Source organism: Cavia porcellus, unplaced genomic scaffold, assembly GCF_034190915.1.
Source record: "Cavia porcellus strain 051 isolate PalLab524CR breed Dunkin Hartley unplaced genomic scaffold, mCavPor4.1 scaffold_29, whole genome shotgun sequence".
Taxonomy (NCBI): domain Eukaryota; kingdom Metazoa; phylum Chordata; class Mammalia; order Rodentia; family Caviidae; genus Cavia; species Cavia porcellus.
Genome location: NW_026947512.1, coordinates 13,283,231 through 13,297,326, shown reverse-complemented (window position 1 = coordinate 13,297,326; position 14,096 = coordinate 13,283,231). Strand labels below are relative to the sequence as shown.

Below are 14,096 nucleotides of genomic sequence, written 5' to 3'. Positions count from 1 at the left end.
ATAACTTCTCTGCTACTCGCTCTGCATTTCAAATGTGACCCCCTTTGCCCTCCTTTGCTTGCTTACATGACCCCTAAACTTAACTTTGACTCCAAGAGTCAGCTCAAGGTTAAAATCTGGTGAGTAGTTGCATGAGCTTTCTGGTGCTGCTGACTAGTTCACACGTTTGCACAGCTTGGTAACAGTGAAGGGACAGCTCATGAAGGAGGCAGTTGGTGGATTTCACCTCTGCCACACTAAATTCCTGCTGGTAAATGACAATGTTCATTCTTATGAAGATCTGATCCTTTGAGTTTTTGTGTTCTGGGGCTGACCAGCTGTCTCTGACTAATAGCGCTCTGCAGATTGTATTAACTCTGGCAATTTGCTGTTTCTTTTATGTTTTATGTGATAATAAATATTTGCATTGTTATTTCTTTTCAAGTCAAAACAATGATGATTTTTTTAAAGTTTTTTTTTAATTCAGAGGTACAATTATCAAACAAATTGAAACCTCTGCTCTAGATTTTTTTCCATTGTTTTGAAAGGAGAAGAGGTAATAACAGACTTTATTTTAAAAACATTTTTTCTGAACTAAAGCATATAATTCTTTGCTATTTCAGGGAACCAATCTTCCGCCTTCAAGGCAAATTGTACGAGCTAAGTTCTGTAAGCTTTACTGTTGCTTTTTCATTTAGCTTCGAAACGGCACAGTTTGTCTTTAACTGATTAACTCAACTAGTGCTTGCTACTAATTTTTTTTTTAAAAGTTAAGGTTGTCTTGCTCATAACACTCTATCACTGAAATGAAAATCCTCTTCAGAGGGTCCATCCCTTCACTGCTAATAACTTGCTGTGATTGAAAGGTATGAACTAGTAAACTCTAAAATGGTATAATGATAAATCCTTAACACCGTGGGTGCTTCAACATTTCTCTAATTTTAATGGGCTTTAAAATAATTAAAATCATTAATGATCTTCATCTCTATCCTTTTATGCTTTGTTGTTCTGGGGTGAAAGCCTTTGTCTACCTTCCATTGTTAATATTTTCAGTAAATATAGATGATGCATCTAAAAGGTGGGTAAATATTGAATATCTTAATTAGCTGTATTTGCTGATAAGCTTTTCCAATTTCAGTTATTTGTGTTAATTTTTGAAAGAATAAAACAAAAAACAAAATAATATTATTTTATGTGACTAGAGTTAAATCTTTTAAAATATACAAATAATATATTTTTATTTTATGGAATTATAATGATGCTATCAAATGTTTAACATAGGAATTTAGAAAATATGTTCTCATTTCTACTGTGGACCAAGCAAGGTCTTCCTTCCAATAGTGCATGATTTGGAAAGGAGATTAGAACACGAGCTCTGTGATGTTTTGGAAGATACAAGCTTTGGACCTGGGTTCAACTTTCATTCTGAAACATAAGAATCATGTGGATTTGGGCAAACTGAGCCTGAGGCTGTGCGTTTACGTGATGGGAGGATTGGTGAACATCCCTGAAGAGCAATTGTGACAATGAAACATCATATACAAGTGAATTTTATAGCCAGTACTAGATAAATCCCCTATAAAGAGTAGAAACCTTGCTCCTAGCACTTTTTAAAAAACTTTTAGGAGAAAAAATGTTAAATATAAGCAAATTATTGAGTTATACAATGCGAACAATAAACTACTTGGAAAACTCAGAAGGTATGATAATTATTCTGATGCCTCCAATTCCTGGATTGTGGCTGAATATGCTACAAAGATTTCATGTATAAAAGCTTCCTCATAGTCAGAAGCATTTCTATTCCAAGACGTAGACACATGGGGAAAGCAATAATGTAATGTGTGTAAATGCATACTTTAAATAATATCTATAAGGATCTTGGAGCAGTCTTTCAAGATATAACTTCCAAATGCTAAAATCATATTAATCATGTTTCTTTGACTTTACTGTTGCTAAATTCTTTAAGATCCACATGTTGTAGAAGATTTATAACTCAACAATAGAATTGAATGGATGTTGTAATAGAATACAGAAAAAAATATAGAATCCATATGCAACATCCTTGGGGCCAGACATGCCTTGAAGATCGGAATTATTTGAACTTTAGAAAAAACTACATTAATTAAGTCATATATTACTTAACTTTCCTATGGGGTCGGTCAGAGGAATCACCCTGTAACTGAATGTATTCTATTTCTATAATAAAATGAATACTCACACCAAATGAAGTAAATAAAGGATATGAATTTTCTTATACCAGTTCAGGCTTTGCTGCCAAATTTGGTTAAAAAAAAAAAGCTTTGAATTTGAGACTAAGACATTATAATTCTTTGTTTTTATATCTTTTGTATCTAGTTTCCAGATTTTATTTTTCATTTAATTAAATTTATTGATACAATTAGATATATACAATGATCACATTCATCATAGGAAATTTGCACCTGTACATGATATACCTTGATTTGTCTTTTTTCCCCTCACATTTCCCTCCCCTCTCGTCAGCCTGTCTTCTCCTTTTTATTTGCAAAGCTTTGTTTTCATTTTATCCTTTTTTTTTCTTTTTTCCTTTTCCCTTCCTTCTTTTCTCCCTCTTTGCTCCCTCGTTCTCCTTTCTTTTTGAACAATTTCTTCCCATTTCACGATATCTGTTGTACGACTTGGTTCTTATGTTAGTAATTACACTTTCAGTGTCTCATACTAGAAAGACAATGTGATATTTACATGTGTCTGATTTAATTTAGAGTATGATCTCAAGGCCATCAAGTTAGCAATAAATGTCTCAATTTTGCCTTTCTTTGTGGCCAAGTAGTACTCCATTCGATAAAAAAAAAAAATCTTTGTTATCCTTTCATCAGTTGATGGGCATTTGTGTTGTTTCCAAGGTTTAACTATTGCAAACTGTGCCACCCTAAACACAAGTGCGCATATATCACTGTGGTATGATGCTTTTAATTCTTTTGGGAATATACCGGAAGGATGGTAGCTGGGTCAAATGGGACCGCTAGTCCTAGGTTTTTGAGGAATCTCTGCACTGATTTCTACAGTGGTTGCACCAGTCTACACTCCCACTAACAGTGGAGAAGTGTTCCATCTTTTCCACAGCCCTGCCAGCATTTATTATTGGTTGATTTTTTGTAATAACCAATTTTTTTAGTGAGATGAAACCTCAGTGTTGTTTTACTTTATATCTCTTAAATGACCAGTGATGTTGAACATTGTTTCATATATTTAATTGCCATTTGTAGTTCTTCATCTGAGAAGTATGTATTCATTTCAGATGCTCATTTTTGGATTGAGTCTTTGAATTTAGGGAATCTGATTTTTTCCAGTTGTTTATGTTTTTTAGATATTAGGCCTTTGTCTGAGGGAATTTGGCTAAATTTTTTTCACCACTCTGTGGGTTATCTTTTTACCTTGTTGGTGGTTTCTTGTGCTGTGCAAAAGTTTTTTTAATATGATGACATTCCAGTTGTTGATTCTTTGTAGTATTTCCCATGCTATCTGGGTTTTGTACATGAAGTCTTTGCCTGCACCTATGTCTTCAAGAGTTTTACCTGCTTTTTCTTCTAGAAGATTTAGTGTTTCTCTTTTAATATTTAAATCTTTGATCCATTTTCACTTTAGTTTAGTGCATGGTGATAGACATGGGTGTAGTCTTAATTGCTGGCATGTGGAAGCCAGTTTTTCTAGAATTAAGAGGCTATCTTTCTTCCAGTGAACTGTTTGGCCCCTTTGTTGAAGATAAGGTGACTGAGTGTATTTGGAGTTTCTGCTTTATCTTCTAATCTGTTCCATTGATTTTCTGGTCAAATTTTTTTTTTTTTTGCCAGTACCTTGCTGTTTTTAATCATGGTAGCTCTGTAGTATAATTTCAAGTCAGTTATTATGATGCCTTTTGCCTTGAATTTGTTTCTCAGAATTGCTTTTGCTAATCTAGGTCTCTTCTGGTTCCAAATAAATTTTAGGATTGTTTTCTCTAATTCTGTGAAGTACGTTAATGGCATTTTGATGGGGATTGCATTAAATCTGTATAATAATTTTGGGATTACAGCCATTTTCACTTTGTTGGTTCTTCCTACCCAAGAGCAGAGAATATCTTCCCATTTTCTGATATCCTTTTCATTCCTGTTTTTTGGAGAACCGTAGTTTTTGATGTAGAGGTCTTTTACTTCCTTTGTTGGATTGATTCCTATGTATTTCATTTGTTTGATGGTATGGTGAAAGGTGCTGTTTCTTAATTTCTGCCTCACAGAGTTTGTTATTTGCGTACAGGAATGCTATTTATTTTTGAGTGTTGATTCTGAAACCAACTGTGTATGTGAATTTGGTTATTAATCAAAAGTATTTTGGTGGAATTTTTTGGGTCTTCTATGTAGAGTATCATGTCATCTACAAATACCAATAATTTAACTTCTTACCTTCCTATCTTTATTCTTTTTATTTCTTTCCCTTACCTGATTGCTCTGGCTAATGTTTCTAGAACTATACTCAATAGTAGTGGTGACAATGGACATCCTTGTCTTCCTGATTTTAGAGAGAAAGAATTCAGTTTCTACCATTTTTTAATGATGTTGGCTGTTGATTTATCATAGGTGGTATCTTGGTTATTTTTCTCTCATTGCTGAGACAAAGTACCTGACATCCAAAGTAAAAGAAGGAAAGGTTTATTTAGCTCACAGCTTTGGGAGGTTTCAGTTCATGATCAGCTGGTTCCAAGGCAGGGTGACATGGCACAGGGGCAAAACTTCAAGGCAGCAGAAGACAGCCAAGCAACAGGAGCAAAATGGGGGCAAAAGCAAACATTTTATGTTCCCTTATACTGTAAACAGGCTACGCTCCCGCCTCCTCCCTGGTGAGTGTAGCACTCACACCAGCTCTGTGCCCTCCTCTTGCACAGCCTGAGAATGTTTACAAAGGGTCCTGGCTTCCCACTGAATGACTTAGTTAAACTTCTAAACTTCTCAAGGTGACACAGTGTATCAACCGTAACAGGAAGCTTTTATCAGATGGGATTTTACCATGAATGGGCATTGGACTTTGTCAAATGCTTTTTCTGCATCTATTAAGAGGATCATGCGATTTTTGTCTTTGGATAGGTTTTATATGGTGTATTACATTTTGATTTGTGTATGTTGAACCATCCCTGCATTCCTAGGATAAATCTGATTTGGGTATAATCTTGATGATTTGCTATACTCTGTTTGCTGTTTGAGTTTTGTGTTTATGTTCATTAGGGACATTAAGACATTGTGATTTCACATATCTTATTTTCCAGAATCAAATCTAATAATTTGGTCCCAGTACAATATGTTTTATGAGGTCTGGTTTAGTTTTTCACTTAGTATAAATGAACCATTATGATTTGAGATTATTTTCTTTATGAATCACAGTGTCTAATGTGGATTTAGGTTTGCATGAAAACAGTTTTGGTTGTCAAATATACTTGAGCAACCTTGGAGTCCAGATTTACAACTGATGCTGGCTTTTATGATTGGTGAAAATGAAAGATAGTGCAGTATCCTAGCAAGCTGTCCATTCATTTGTTCTATTAAGGCACCTAATTGTAGGAAGCTATTGTATAGTATATAGTATGAAATGTTTAGAAGGATTTAAGGAAAGAAAAATTCATCTTTAAAGTATAACTCCCCTTAATTTTTGTCTATATGGAAACTAATAGTTTCACAAATCAGTAATGCACATGGGCACAAGCACACACACATTAGTATACAATTCACTAAAATTGCACTATTCTAAGTTTAAATTAAAGTTTCATTCATTCCTACACTCAGAAAATATGCATTGGGAACCCAAAGGGTATTCAAAGCAATATGATGAGTGAATTGTGGAGTCTGGCCTTGGGAGCTCATAGCCCAGGAGCTGTTGGTAAGCCTATTGAAGTCTGCCACCTGTACCAACACTGGGTCCTTTAAGTGCTCAATCTCACAGAAGCATGGAGCCTGCAGGAGGCTGACCCTGACCCTCAGATCCAATTACCCTCTCTCTAGAGTCTTCTGCTATCATATTTTATTATTTGAAACTTTCTTGTTTGTTATTTTTTATCTTTCTTTATAAGGATGTAAGCTTCATTAAAATTACTTTTTGTGTTGATGAAAGCAGTGGTGGTATCATTGTAAGTTTCTGAGTAGACCCCTAGCCACAAGTTAGAAGGATAGTCTGTCTATGGAATCGAGAAAGGAGGAGATGCTGATAAACTCAACAGATATTGAGTAGGAAGGATTGAAAGAACCTTTTTGAACTAGATGCTTAGAAGAGGGTTGGAGATTGTATCCCATACTCTGGGATTTCTCTTTTAGGAACAGGTAACATAGCCATGCTCTTTATGCAGAATGGAACATACTGAGAAGGTCAAATTTGGATCCAAAGTCAGGAATAATAGGATTGTTGAGTTTCAGTGGGAGTCGAACTGTCCAGCAGAGCACTGAATAAAAGTCAGGACAAAAGAGAATTACTTTCTCAAAGATCTGAGAGAACCATTAATGAATTTTCAGAAAAAGAAATATCAACTGGCTTTTATGTTAGCAATATTTGGTGTCATCTATATAAAGTTGTCTGGAGTAATAAAACTATAGACATAGAAATTGATAGGAATTTAAATGAGATAAATACAAATGTTGGTACCTGGAGATATGCAGGAAAAAGGACAAATTCAGAAGCTATTTAGCAGATAGAATTAGAAGGGTTGTGAGTGGTTGTTGGAGGGTTAAGTCATATTCCCAGGCTGGTGGCTAATGGGACCCATTCACAGAGGGGAGCATTGATGAATGAGTGGTGTCAGGAAGGTGGAAAAGGAAGGTACTGATTTGTTTGTGCTTTCTGGAGATGTCACTAGGATTTGAAATTTAGGATTCATGCACATTGAGTTTTATAATTGTCAGTGTACACAATAGTTGCTAAAGCCATAGGACTGATAAAATTTCTTCCAAAAAAAGATGTGAACATAGAGATGGTGGTTAAGGATGATAGAGAAAGAACTGGAATAGAATGAGGAACTGAAAAGAGACAATAAGAACAGGTATTTCTGTGAACTCAAGAAACTTGGGGAAATTGTCAGGTGGTAGACTGGGGAATTGCAGTGTTGGTGACCATCTAAGGGTCCAGTGATATTAACAGCCCCCTTGGCCTTGAGGATTGTTCTTCGGTTCTACACTTAGAATGTGACATACAGCTGAGAACATAGGCACCTACATTTTTGATGTCCTGAGCTGAGGTTTTTCCGTGGAAGGAGCATATGAGGTCAAAGAAGATGAATTAAAAGCTTTGAAGAGAAAGAAGTTGTAGCAAAGGATTGTATAATCTAACATGAATGGTTTTGATTATTGTATAAATCAGGGTGGGTTGTAGCCAACTGAGAATTTCAGTAACTTACAATAATAAAAGTTTAACTTACCCTACTATGGGAAACCAAATAAAGTCAGTGAGACAGAATCATCCTGCTTCACCTGGTTATTAGTGGACAGAACTTTGGACTCCTTGACTTTCTTCCAGTTGATGGTACAGAGATAGAAGCTTGAATGACAGAGGTTTTTAAGGACTAGCCCAAAAGTGACACACATCTCTTCCTCTTACATTCCAAAACTCAGTCACTTGGGTTCGCCTAACTTCAAGGGAAACAGGAAAATGTTTTTTTTTTTTTTTTTTGTTTAAGAGGAAAAAGAGAAAAACACAAAACAAAACAAAGCGGTGTAAGGGTACACGTAATACAGAACTACAAAAAAAAAACATAACAGTAAGAAATCACCTGTTAATAGATTACATATTATCATCTTGAAAATAGTTGCTCAAATCACAGTATCAAAGAATACAAAGTGGACATTCAGACAGGGAGACTGCAAACAGCTGTGTTCAATGATCCAAAAACATTGCTATAGTCAGCTATTTAACACCCCTAAACACACTTGCTGTTATATCCGTTAGAGCTCTTTTTTTTTCCCCTCTCTTTTTTACAACAAAATTTACACATTTTGGATTTTATTACTCCTTAGTTCTTATTACTTTTTTTGGGGGGGGGAGAGAATACAGTCAAATATGGCAAAACAAAGCTGTCAGTCAAAACCAAGGATAGACATAGCACATGGTGTAGAACAGGGTACAAGGTTATCAACAATGGTTATCAACGTTGTCTCTTGTTTCCTTAAAAAGAATTGTCTATCTCATTAGATATTATAAAGTTGGACAAAACAGTAGAGAACAAGACCAATAAAACTTAGGCATTGTAAACATTACAGGACTTCCAAAGGAGACAATAGTCAAACCAGAATGGGCATCTTAGTGAATCTTATTGCCTTCAAAGTAGTTGCCTATACCCTCAAACTTAATACTATCATACAGAATGGAACAGAGTCTAATCAGTCAAAACAAGATCGTGGGAGTATTACAGGACTTCAAAACAAGTTAATAGGAAATCAAAAAGAGTTACTATTATATATCCTAATTTTTTAAATTTTTCCCCTTAATTAAAACAAACATAAGAAATAACTAAATATTTTTTTTAAAGAATAAGGGAGAGATTGAGATAAAACAGGACATAACAATATAACAATAGAGGTCAAAGCATGACTGTTTCAGCAACCTAGTACTTCACCACCATATAACCCGACTTAATAGTAGTTACCATAGTGTCTGTCTTTTTCCTTGAAATATTTGGATAAAACTTCATATACTATAGCTTCAAATATTTCCATATCAAGAAGCCCAGAATAAAGCCTTTCTAATTAATGAGTGAAAACTTTATAAGGCTTCAAGGCCACCTAATGGGGAATCATGATTACCACATATTTTTATATATTTGAATCATTACTTACATTAGGGAAACTATTCGGTATTCACACATGTGAGATTGATTTATTTCACTTATGAGTATGGTCTCAAGCTGCGCCCATTTATTGATAAATATCTCAATGTGATCCTTCTTTATAGCTGAATAATACTCCATTCTATAGAAATAACACAACTTTTTTATCCATGCCTCAGTTGATGGACACTTGGGTTGTTTCCAAGATCTGGCGATTACAAATTGTGCTGCTATAAACATAGGTGCACATATATCACTGTGGTATGATGCTTTCAGTTCTTCTGGGAATATGCCTAGAAGTGGAATAGCTGGAATAAATGGGATTTCCAATCCCAACTTTTTGAGAAATCTCCAGACAGATCTCCACAAAGGCTGTACCAGTCTACACTCCCACCAACAGTGCAGGAGAGTTCCTTTTTCCCCACAGCCTCTCCAGCATTTGTTGTTGGTTTTCTTGATCCTGGCCATTCTTTCAGGAGTGAGATGGTATCTCAGTGTGGTTTTAATTTGCATTTCTCTAATGACCAATGATGATGAGCATTTTTTCATGTATTTATTTGCCATTTGCATTTCTTCATCTGAGAATTGAGTATTCATCTCAGATGCCCATTTTTGGATTGGATCTTTGAATTTTGGAGGTCTGAGTTTTTTTAATTCTTTATATGTTTTAGACAAGAGTCCCTTGTCTGAGAGAGAGTTCACTAAAATCTTTTCCCAGTTTGTGGGTTTTCTTTTCATTATGCTGGAGATTTCTTTTGACATGCAGAAACTTTTTAATAAGAAGTGGTCCCAGTTATTGATTCTGGGAAGTATTTCCCGTGCGGTTTGAGTCCTGTTCATGAATTCTTTACCTACTCCTATGTCTCCAAGGTTTCTACCCAATTTGTCTTCCAATAGATTTAGTGTTTCTGTTTTAATATTCATATCTTTGACCCATTTAGATTTTAATTTAGTACATGGTGATAGACATGGGTCTAGCTTTAGTTTTCGGCAAATGGAGAGCCAGTTTTTCCAGCACCATTTATTAAAGAGACTGTTGTTCTTCCAGTGAACCTGCTTGGCTCCTTTATCAAAGATAAGGTGGTTGAGTGTGTTTGTAGTTGTGGTTGTATCTTCTAATCTATTCCATTGATCTTCGGTTCTGTTTTGATTCCAATACCATGTTGATTTTACTACTGTTGCTTCGTAGTATAACTTCAAGTCAGGGATTGTGATGCCTCCTGCTTTGTCTTTGCTGCTTAGAATTGCCTTTGCGATTCTAGGTCTCTTCTGGTTCCAGATGAAATTTAGGAGTGATTTCTCTAGATCTATAAGGTATGTTGATGGTATTTCTATTGGGATTGCATTGAATCTGTATAACAGTTTTGGGAGAATGGCCATCTTCACAATGTTTGTTCTTCCTATCCATGAGCAAGGGATGTCTTTCCATTTTCTGAGATCATCTTCAATTTCCTTTTTCAGTGTATTATAATTTTCACTGTATAAGTCTTTCACTTCTTTCGTAAGAGTAATTCCTAAATACTTCATTTTTTTGCTTGCTAATGTGAACAGTCCAGTTTCTCTTATTTCCCTCTCTGTGATTTTGTTGTTCGTGTATAGGAATGCTATTGATTTCTGAGTATTGATTTTGTATCCAGCCACATTACTGAATTTATTTATTGTATCTAAGAGTCTTTCAATGGAGTTTAGGGGGTCTTCTATGTAGAGGATCATGTCATCTGCAAACAATGATAATTTAACTTCTTCTTTTCCTATCTTTACCCCTTTTATTTCTCTTTCTTGCCTAATTGCTCTGGCTAGTACTTCCAGTACTATATTAAATAGGAGTGGTGATAAAGAACATCCTTGTCTTGTGCCCGATTTTAAAGTAAAGGCTTTCAATTTTTGGCCATTTAGTATGATGCTGGCTGTTGGTTTGTCATAAATGGCATTTATTATATTGAGGCAAAGACCATTTATTCCAATTTTCTGTAAAGTTCTTATAATGAATAAATGTTGGACCTTATCGAAGGCTTTTTCTGCATCTATAGAAATGATCATGTGATTCTCATTTTTGGCTTTATTGATATGGTGGATTACATTTATTGATTTGCATATGTTGAACCATCCTTGCATTCCTGGGATGAATCCCACTTGGTCATGGTGTATAATCTTCTTGATGATTTGCTGGATCCTATTTGCCAATATTTTATTGAGGATTTTTGCATCTGTGTTCATTAGGGAGATCGGTCTATAGTTCTCTTTTATAGTTGGGTCTTTCTCAGGTTTTGGTACTAGAGTAATATTTGCTTCCAGGAATGACTTAGGAAGGATTGCTTCCCTTTCAATTTCATTGAATAGTTTGAGGAGTGTTGGCATTAGGTCTTCTTTGTATTTCTTGTAGAATTCTGCAGTGAATCCATCTTCTTGGTGGGTAAGGCCTTAATTACATTTTCAATTTCATTAGCAGAGATTGGGTTATTCAACAGTTTTACATCCTCTTGATCTAGCTTTGGTACTTCATATGCTTCTAAGAATCAAAACAGGAAAATGTTATCAGAGCTAGTGTTCAGGGAGAAAGGAAAGACACAAGACGATGCTGACTAAACCTTGAAAGGAAATAGATAAGCCAGGGCAATGGAGGTTTCTCTGAAATCAAAGAAATTATGTATCAGGATTAAGAGAAAGGAGTGATGAGGTGAGGGTTTGAGATTAGCAAGTGGGATATTGTCTTTTGGGGTGTAAGAGGCCCGAGTCTGCCACCTGTCTGTTGGGGTGATACTGAAATCAGAGTGCAGGCACTGGATGAGAAGCACAGGTGATCATCACTGGTATTTAAGTAGCACTGTTTTTTCAGAGGATGTGGGAGCTAAAGAGAAGTGGGCTGACATTTCCTAGACTTGGATATGTTTGGAACGAAAACTGACGCAGCACTGACATCCATTGTGGCAAGTAATTCATTCCCTTAGCCTTCAGTGTGTGGGACAAGAAGACGTTGCTGACCTGACCTTGGCTCCGCAGTGCACCCAGCTGGAGCTGTGTAACTGAGGGCCGGAATTCCTTCTGCTAGGGAGGGAGGCAGGTGCCTGCACACATCTGGTGTGCTGCCCTTAGGACCAGGCTTATTATCCATTTTGTTTGCTATCAATGTGGATTGCTCTAACTTTAGCCCAGAGTATGTAACTTGACTTTTGTAACCCTACAAATCTCTGGGTAACTAAGTTACCAGCTTTTGGTACTGTAGACTCCAGGAGAAAAGATTTTTTCTCTATCGAAACAGAGTTTGTGCTTCCTTAATTTCTGAAAACTCCTCTTACAAAACTAGCATCTTAGAACCTCCTACATGTCTCAAAAACTGTCAACGCGCACCAACGTTCTGAAAATGTCCTGCCAGGTGGCCTAGCTCTTCAGCTTCTGTAAACACATTGCTGGAGTACAATGCTCAAACTGGTGAGTGTTCAGTTGGTTATTTTACAACTGGTCACACAAAATTAGCAGCTGCCTAGGCTGAGGGAGAGGGCTCCTCCCAGATCTCTCCCTTTCTTCTCTCAGTTTATCCTGCCTTTTGGTGGTGGTGGGGTGTCTGTCCCTTGTAACCTCTCCTGATTTCCTGGTATTGCTAGCCACATTATTTAGGATTCTTTCAGATGTAAAGTTTAGAAAACTCAAAAGACTGTGAAAGAAAGACTTTATTAATTCACATAATTAAATACTTCAGTGATAGAATTAAGCATCGTTTAATCCATGATTCTGATACAATTTAAAAAGTGGTTTCTTTCTCTATTTTTGGCTCTGCTTCTTTGCTGTTTGGCTGTGTTCTTGGGCCAGAGTGTTGCAAAATGACTCCCATGAGTCCCCAGGGAATTTCCTTTCTGGTTTGGTTCCAATAGAAATAAGAGAGCCTCTCTGCCAGCATTTTCACAAAAACTCCTGAGTTTGATTCAGATCGAGCTGGACTGGATCATGTGCTCATTCTGGAACAGGCAGTGGTCAGAGAAGGAGCTGCAGTGTCCTGATGGGTGCAGGCCAGATCGTACGGGATGGGGCTGGACCCTCACCAGTCCCAGGGCCTCTGGATGGCCTCTCCTTCCACCAGAAAGTTGGTGCTCTTTTTTTAAAAAAAAATTATTAGTACATCTTTTCAGTGGAGAATGATTACATTACTTGTGGGGAATTGATACATCTTAATTCTTTTTTTCATCCTCTTACCTACTCCTCCCTTCCTCCATCTCTGGGATCCCTTTCCCATTTAAGAAAGATCTATCTCCTGATTTCCTATCATCTGTCCTTTATCTTGTTCTTTGGTTTGGATTTCTCATATCGGAGAAACCATGAGATATTTAAGCTTATATATATCTGTCTGATTTGTTTAATCTTGTGGTCTCAAGGTATACCTATTTTCCTACAAATGACTCAAGTTTATTTATAAAAATCCCGTTGTGTAGAAATACTACATTTTCTTTACCCATTTAGTTTGCCTCGGACATGCAGGGTATTTCCAAGATTTAGCTATTATGAGTTGTGCTGCAATAAAATGGATTTGTATGTATCACTGTAATATGATACCTTTTCTTCCCTTGGGAAGAAATGTAGAAGAGGAAGAGCTGGGTCCAGTGAAATTTCTGGTTTTAGTTTTTTGAGCGATCTCCATACTGATTCCCATAGTAGTTGTGCAAGTTTATATTTCCACCAAAAATGTAGCTCCCGTTGAAAGAAGAGAACAGAGATGCTACAGGAGGTGGGCCAAAGATTCATTGGGACTTGTATGGTCTTCAGATCAATTTAATTTGAAGAATGGACAATTTAATTTGAATAAAAGAATTCTTGTGCATGATGCTATCTTTAAGGAGTGTAAGATAGTTAATCCTTCATTATTAAAAACCTTATGGTTAATTTAGTGATGAAATTTAAATGGCTCTCCCCAATTAATATTCTGACTTTTCCCCTTTTTTTCCCCTTTCTTTTTAAAAATAATTCTGTGGACTGTAGTACTAGGTTAATTAGCTACACTTCTAGTGGTTCTTCAGATATGGGACTGAGAGTCACTGTGTAACAATGAGAAAATTATTTAATGTTACTGTTCCTTAGGTGCTAATCTGTAATAAGATGAATAGTTACTGCTTTGTAAGGATTTTGTCCCTATTAAATGAAATAATACTAGATAGTATTAGTAAACCTAGGCACAGTTTTAGGTGCTGTGTATACATTAATTATCGACTCCTCCCAACAGCTTTGCACTAGATACCTTTGCTATTTTAGTGCTATAGATAGGTAAATGAGGTATGGAAAGACCAAGTAATGTGTCCAGTGACACAGATTATATGAT

The 14,096-nt window shown here is 36.1% G+C and overlaps 1 protein-coding gene across 6 annotated transcripts in view; it reads left to right on the top strand.

Moving 5' to 3' along the window:
* Dnm3 (dynamin 3) overlaps window positions 1-14,096 on the top strand; it is a 548,406-nt gene that overhangs the window by 232,928 nt on the left and 301,382 nt on the right. For 3 of the 6 annotated variants that reach the window (XM_063239982.1, XM_063239979.1, XM_063239983.1), the window contains exon 14: window positions 603-632. The exons of the other annotated variants lie outside the window; for them this stretch is intronic. In XM_063239982.1, the coding sequence (XP_063096052.1) occupies window positions 603-632 (30 nt within the window). The remainder of the gene's footprint in view (window positions 1-602; window positions 633-14,096) is intronic. 6 annotated transcript variants of the gene reach the window in all.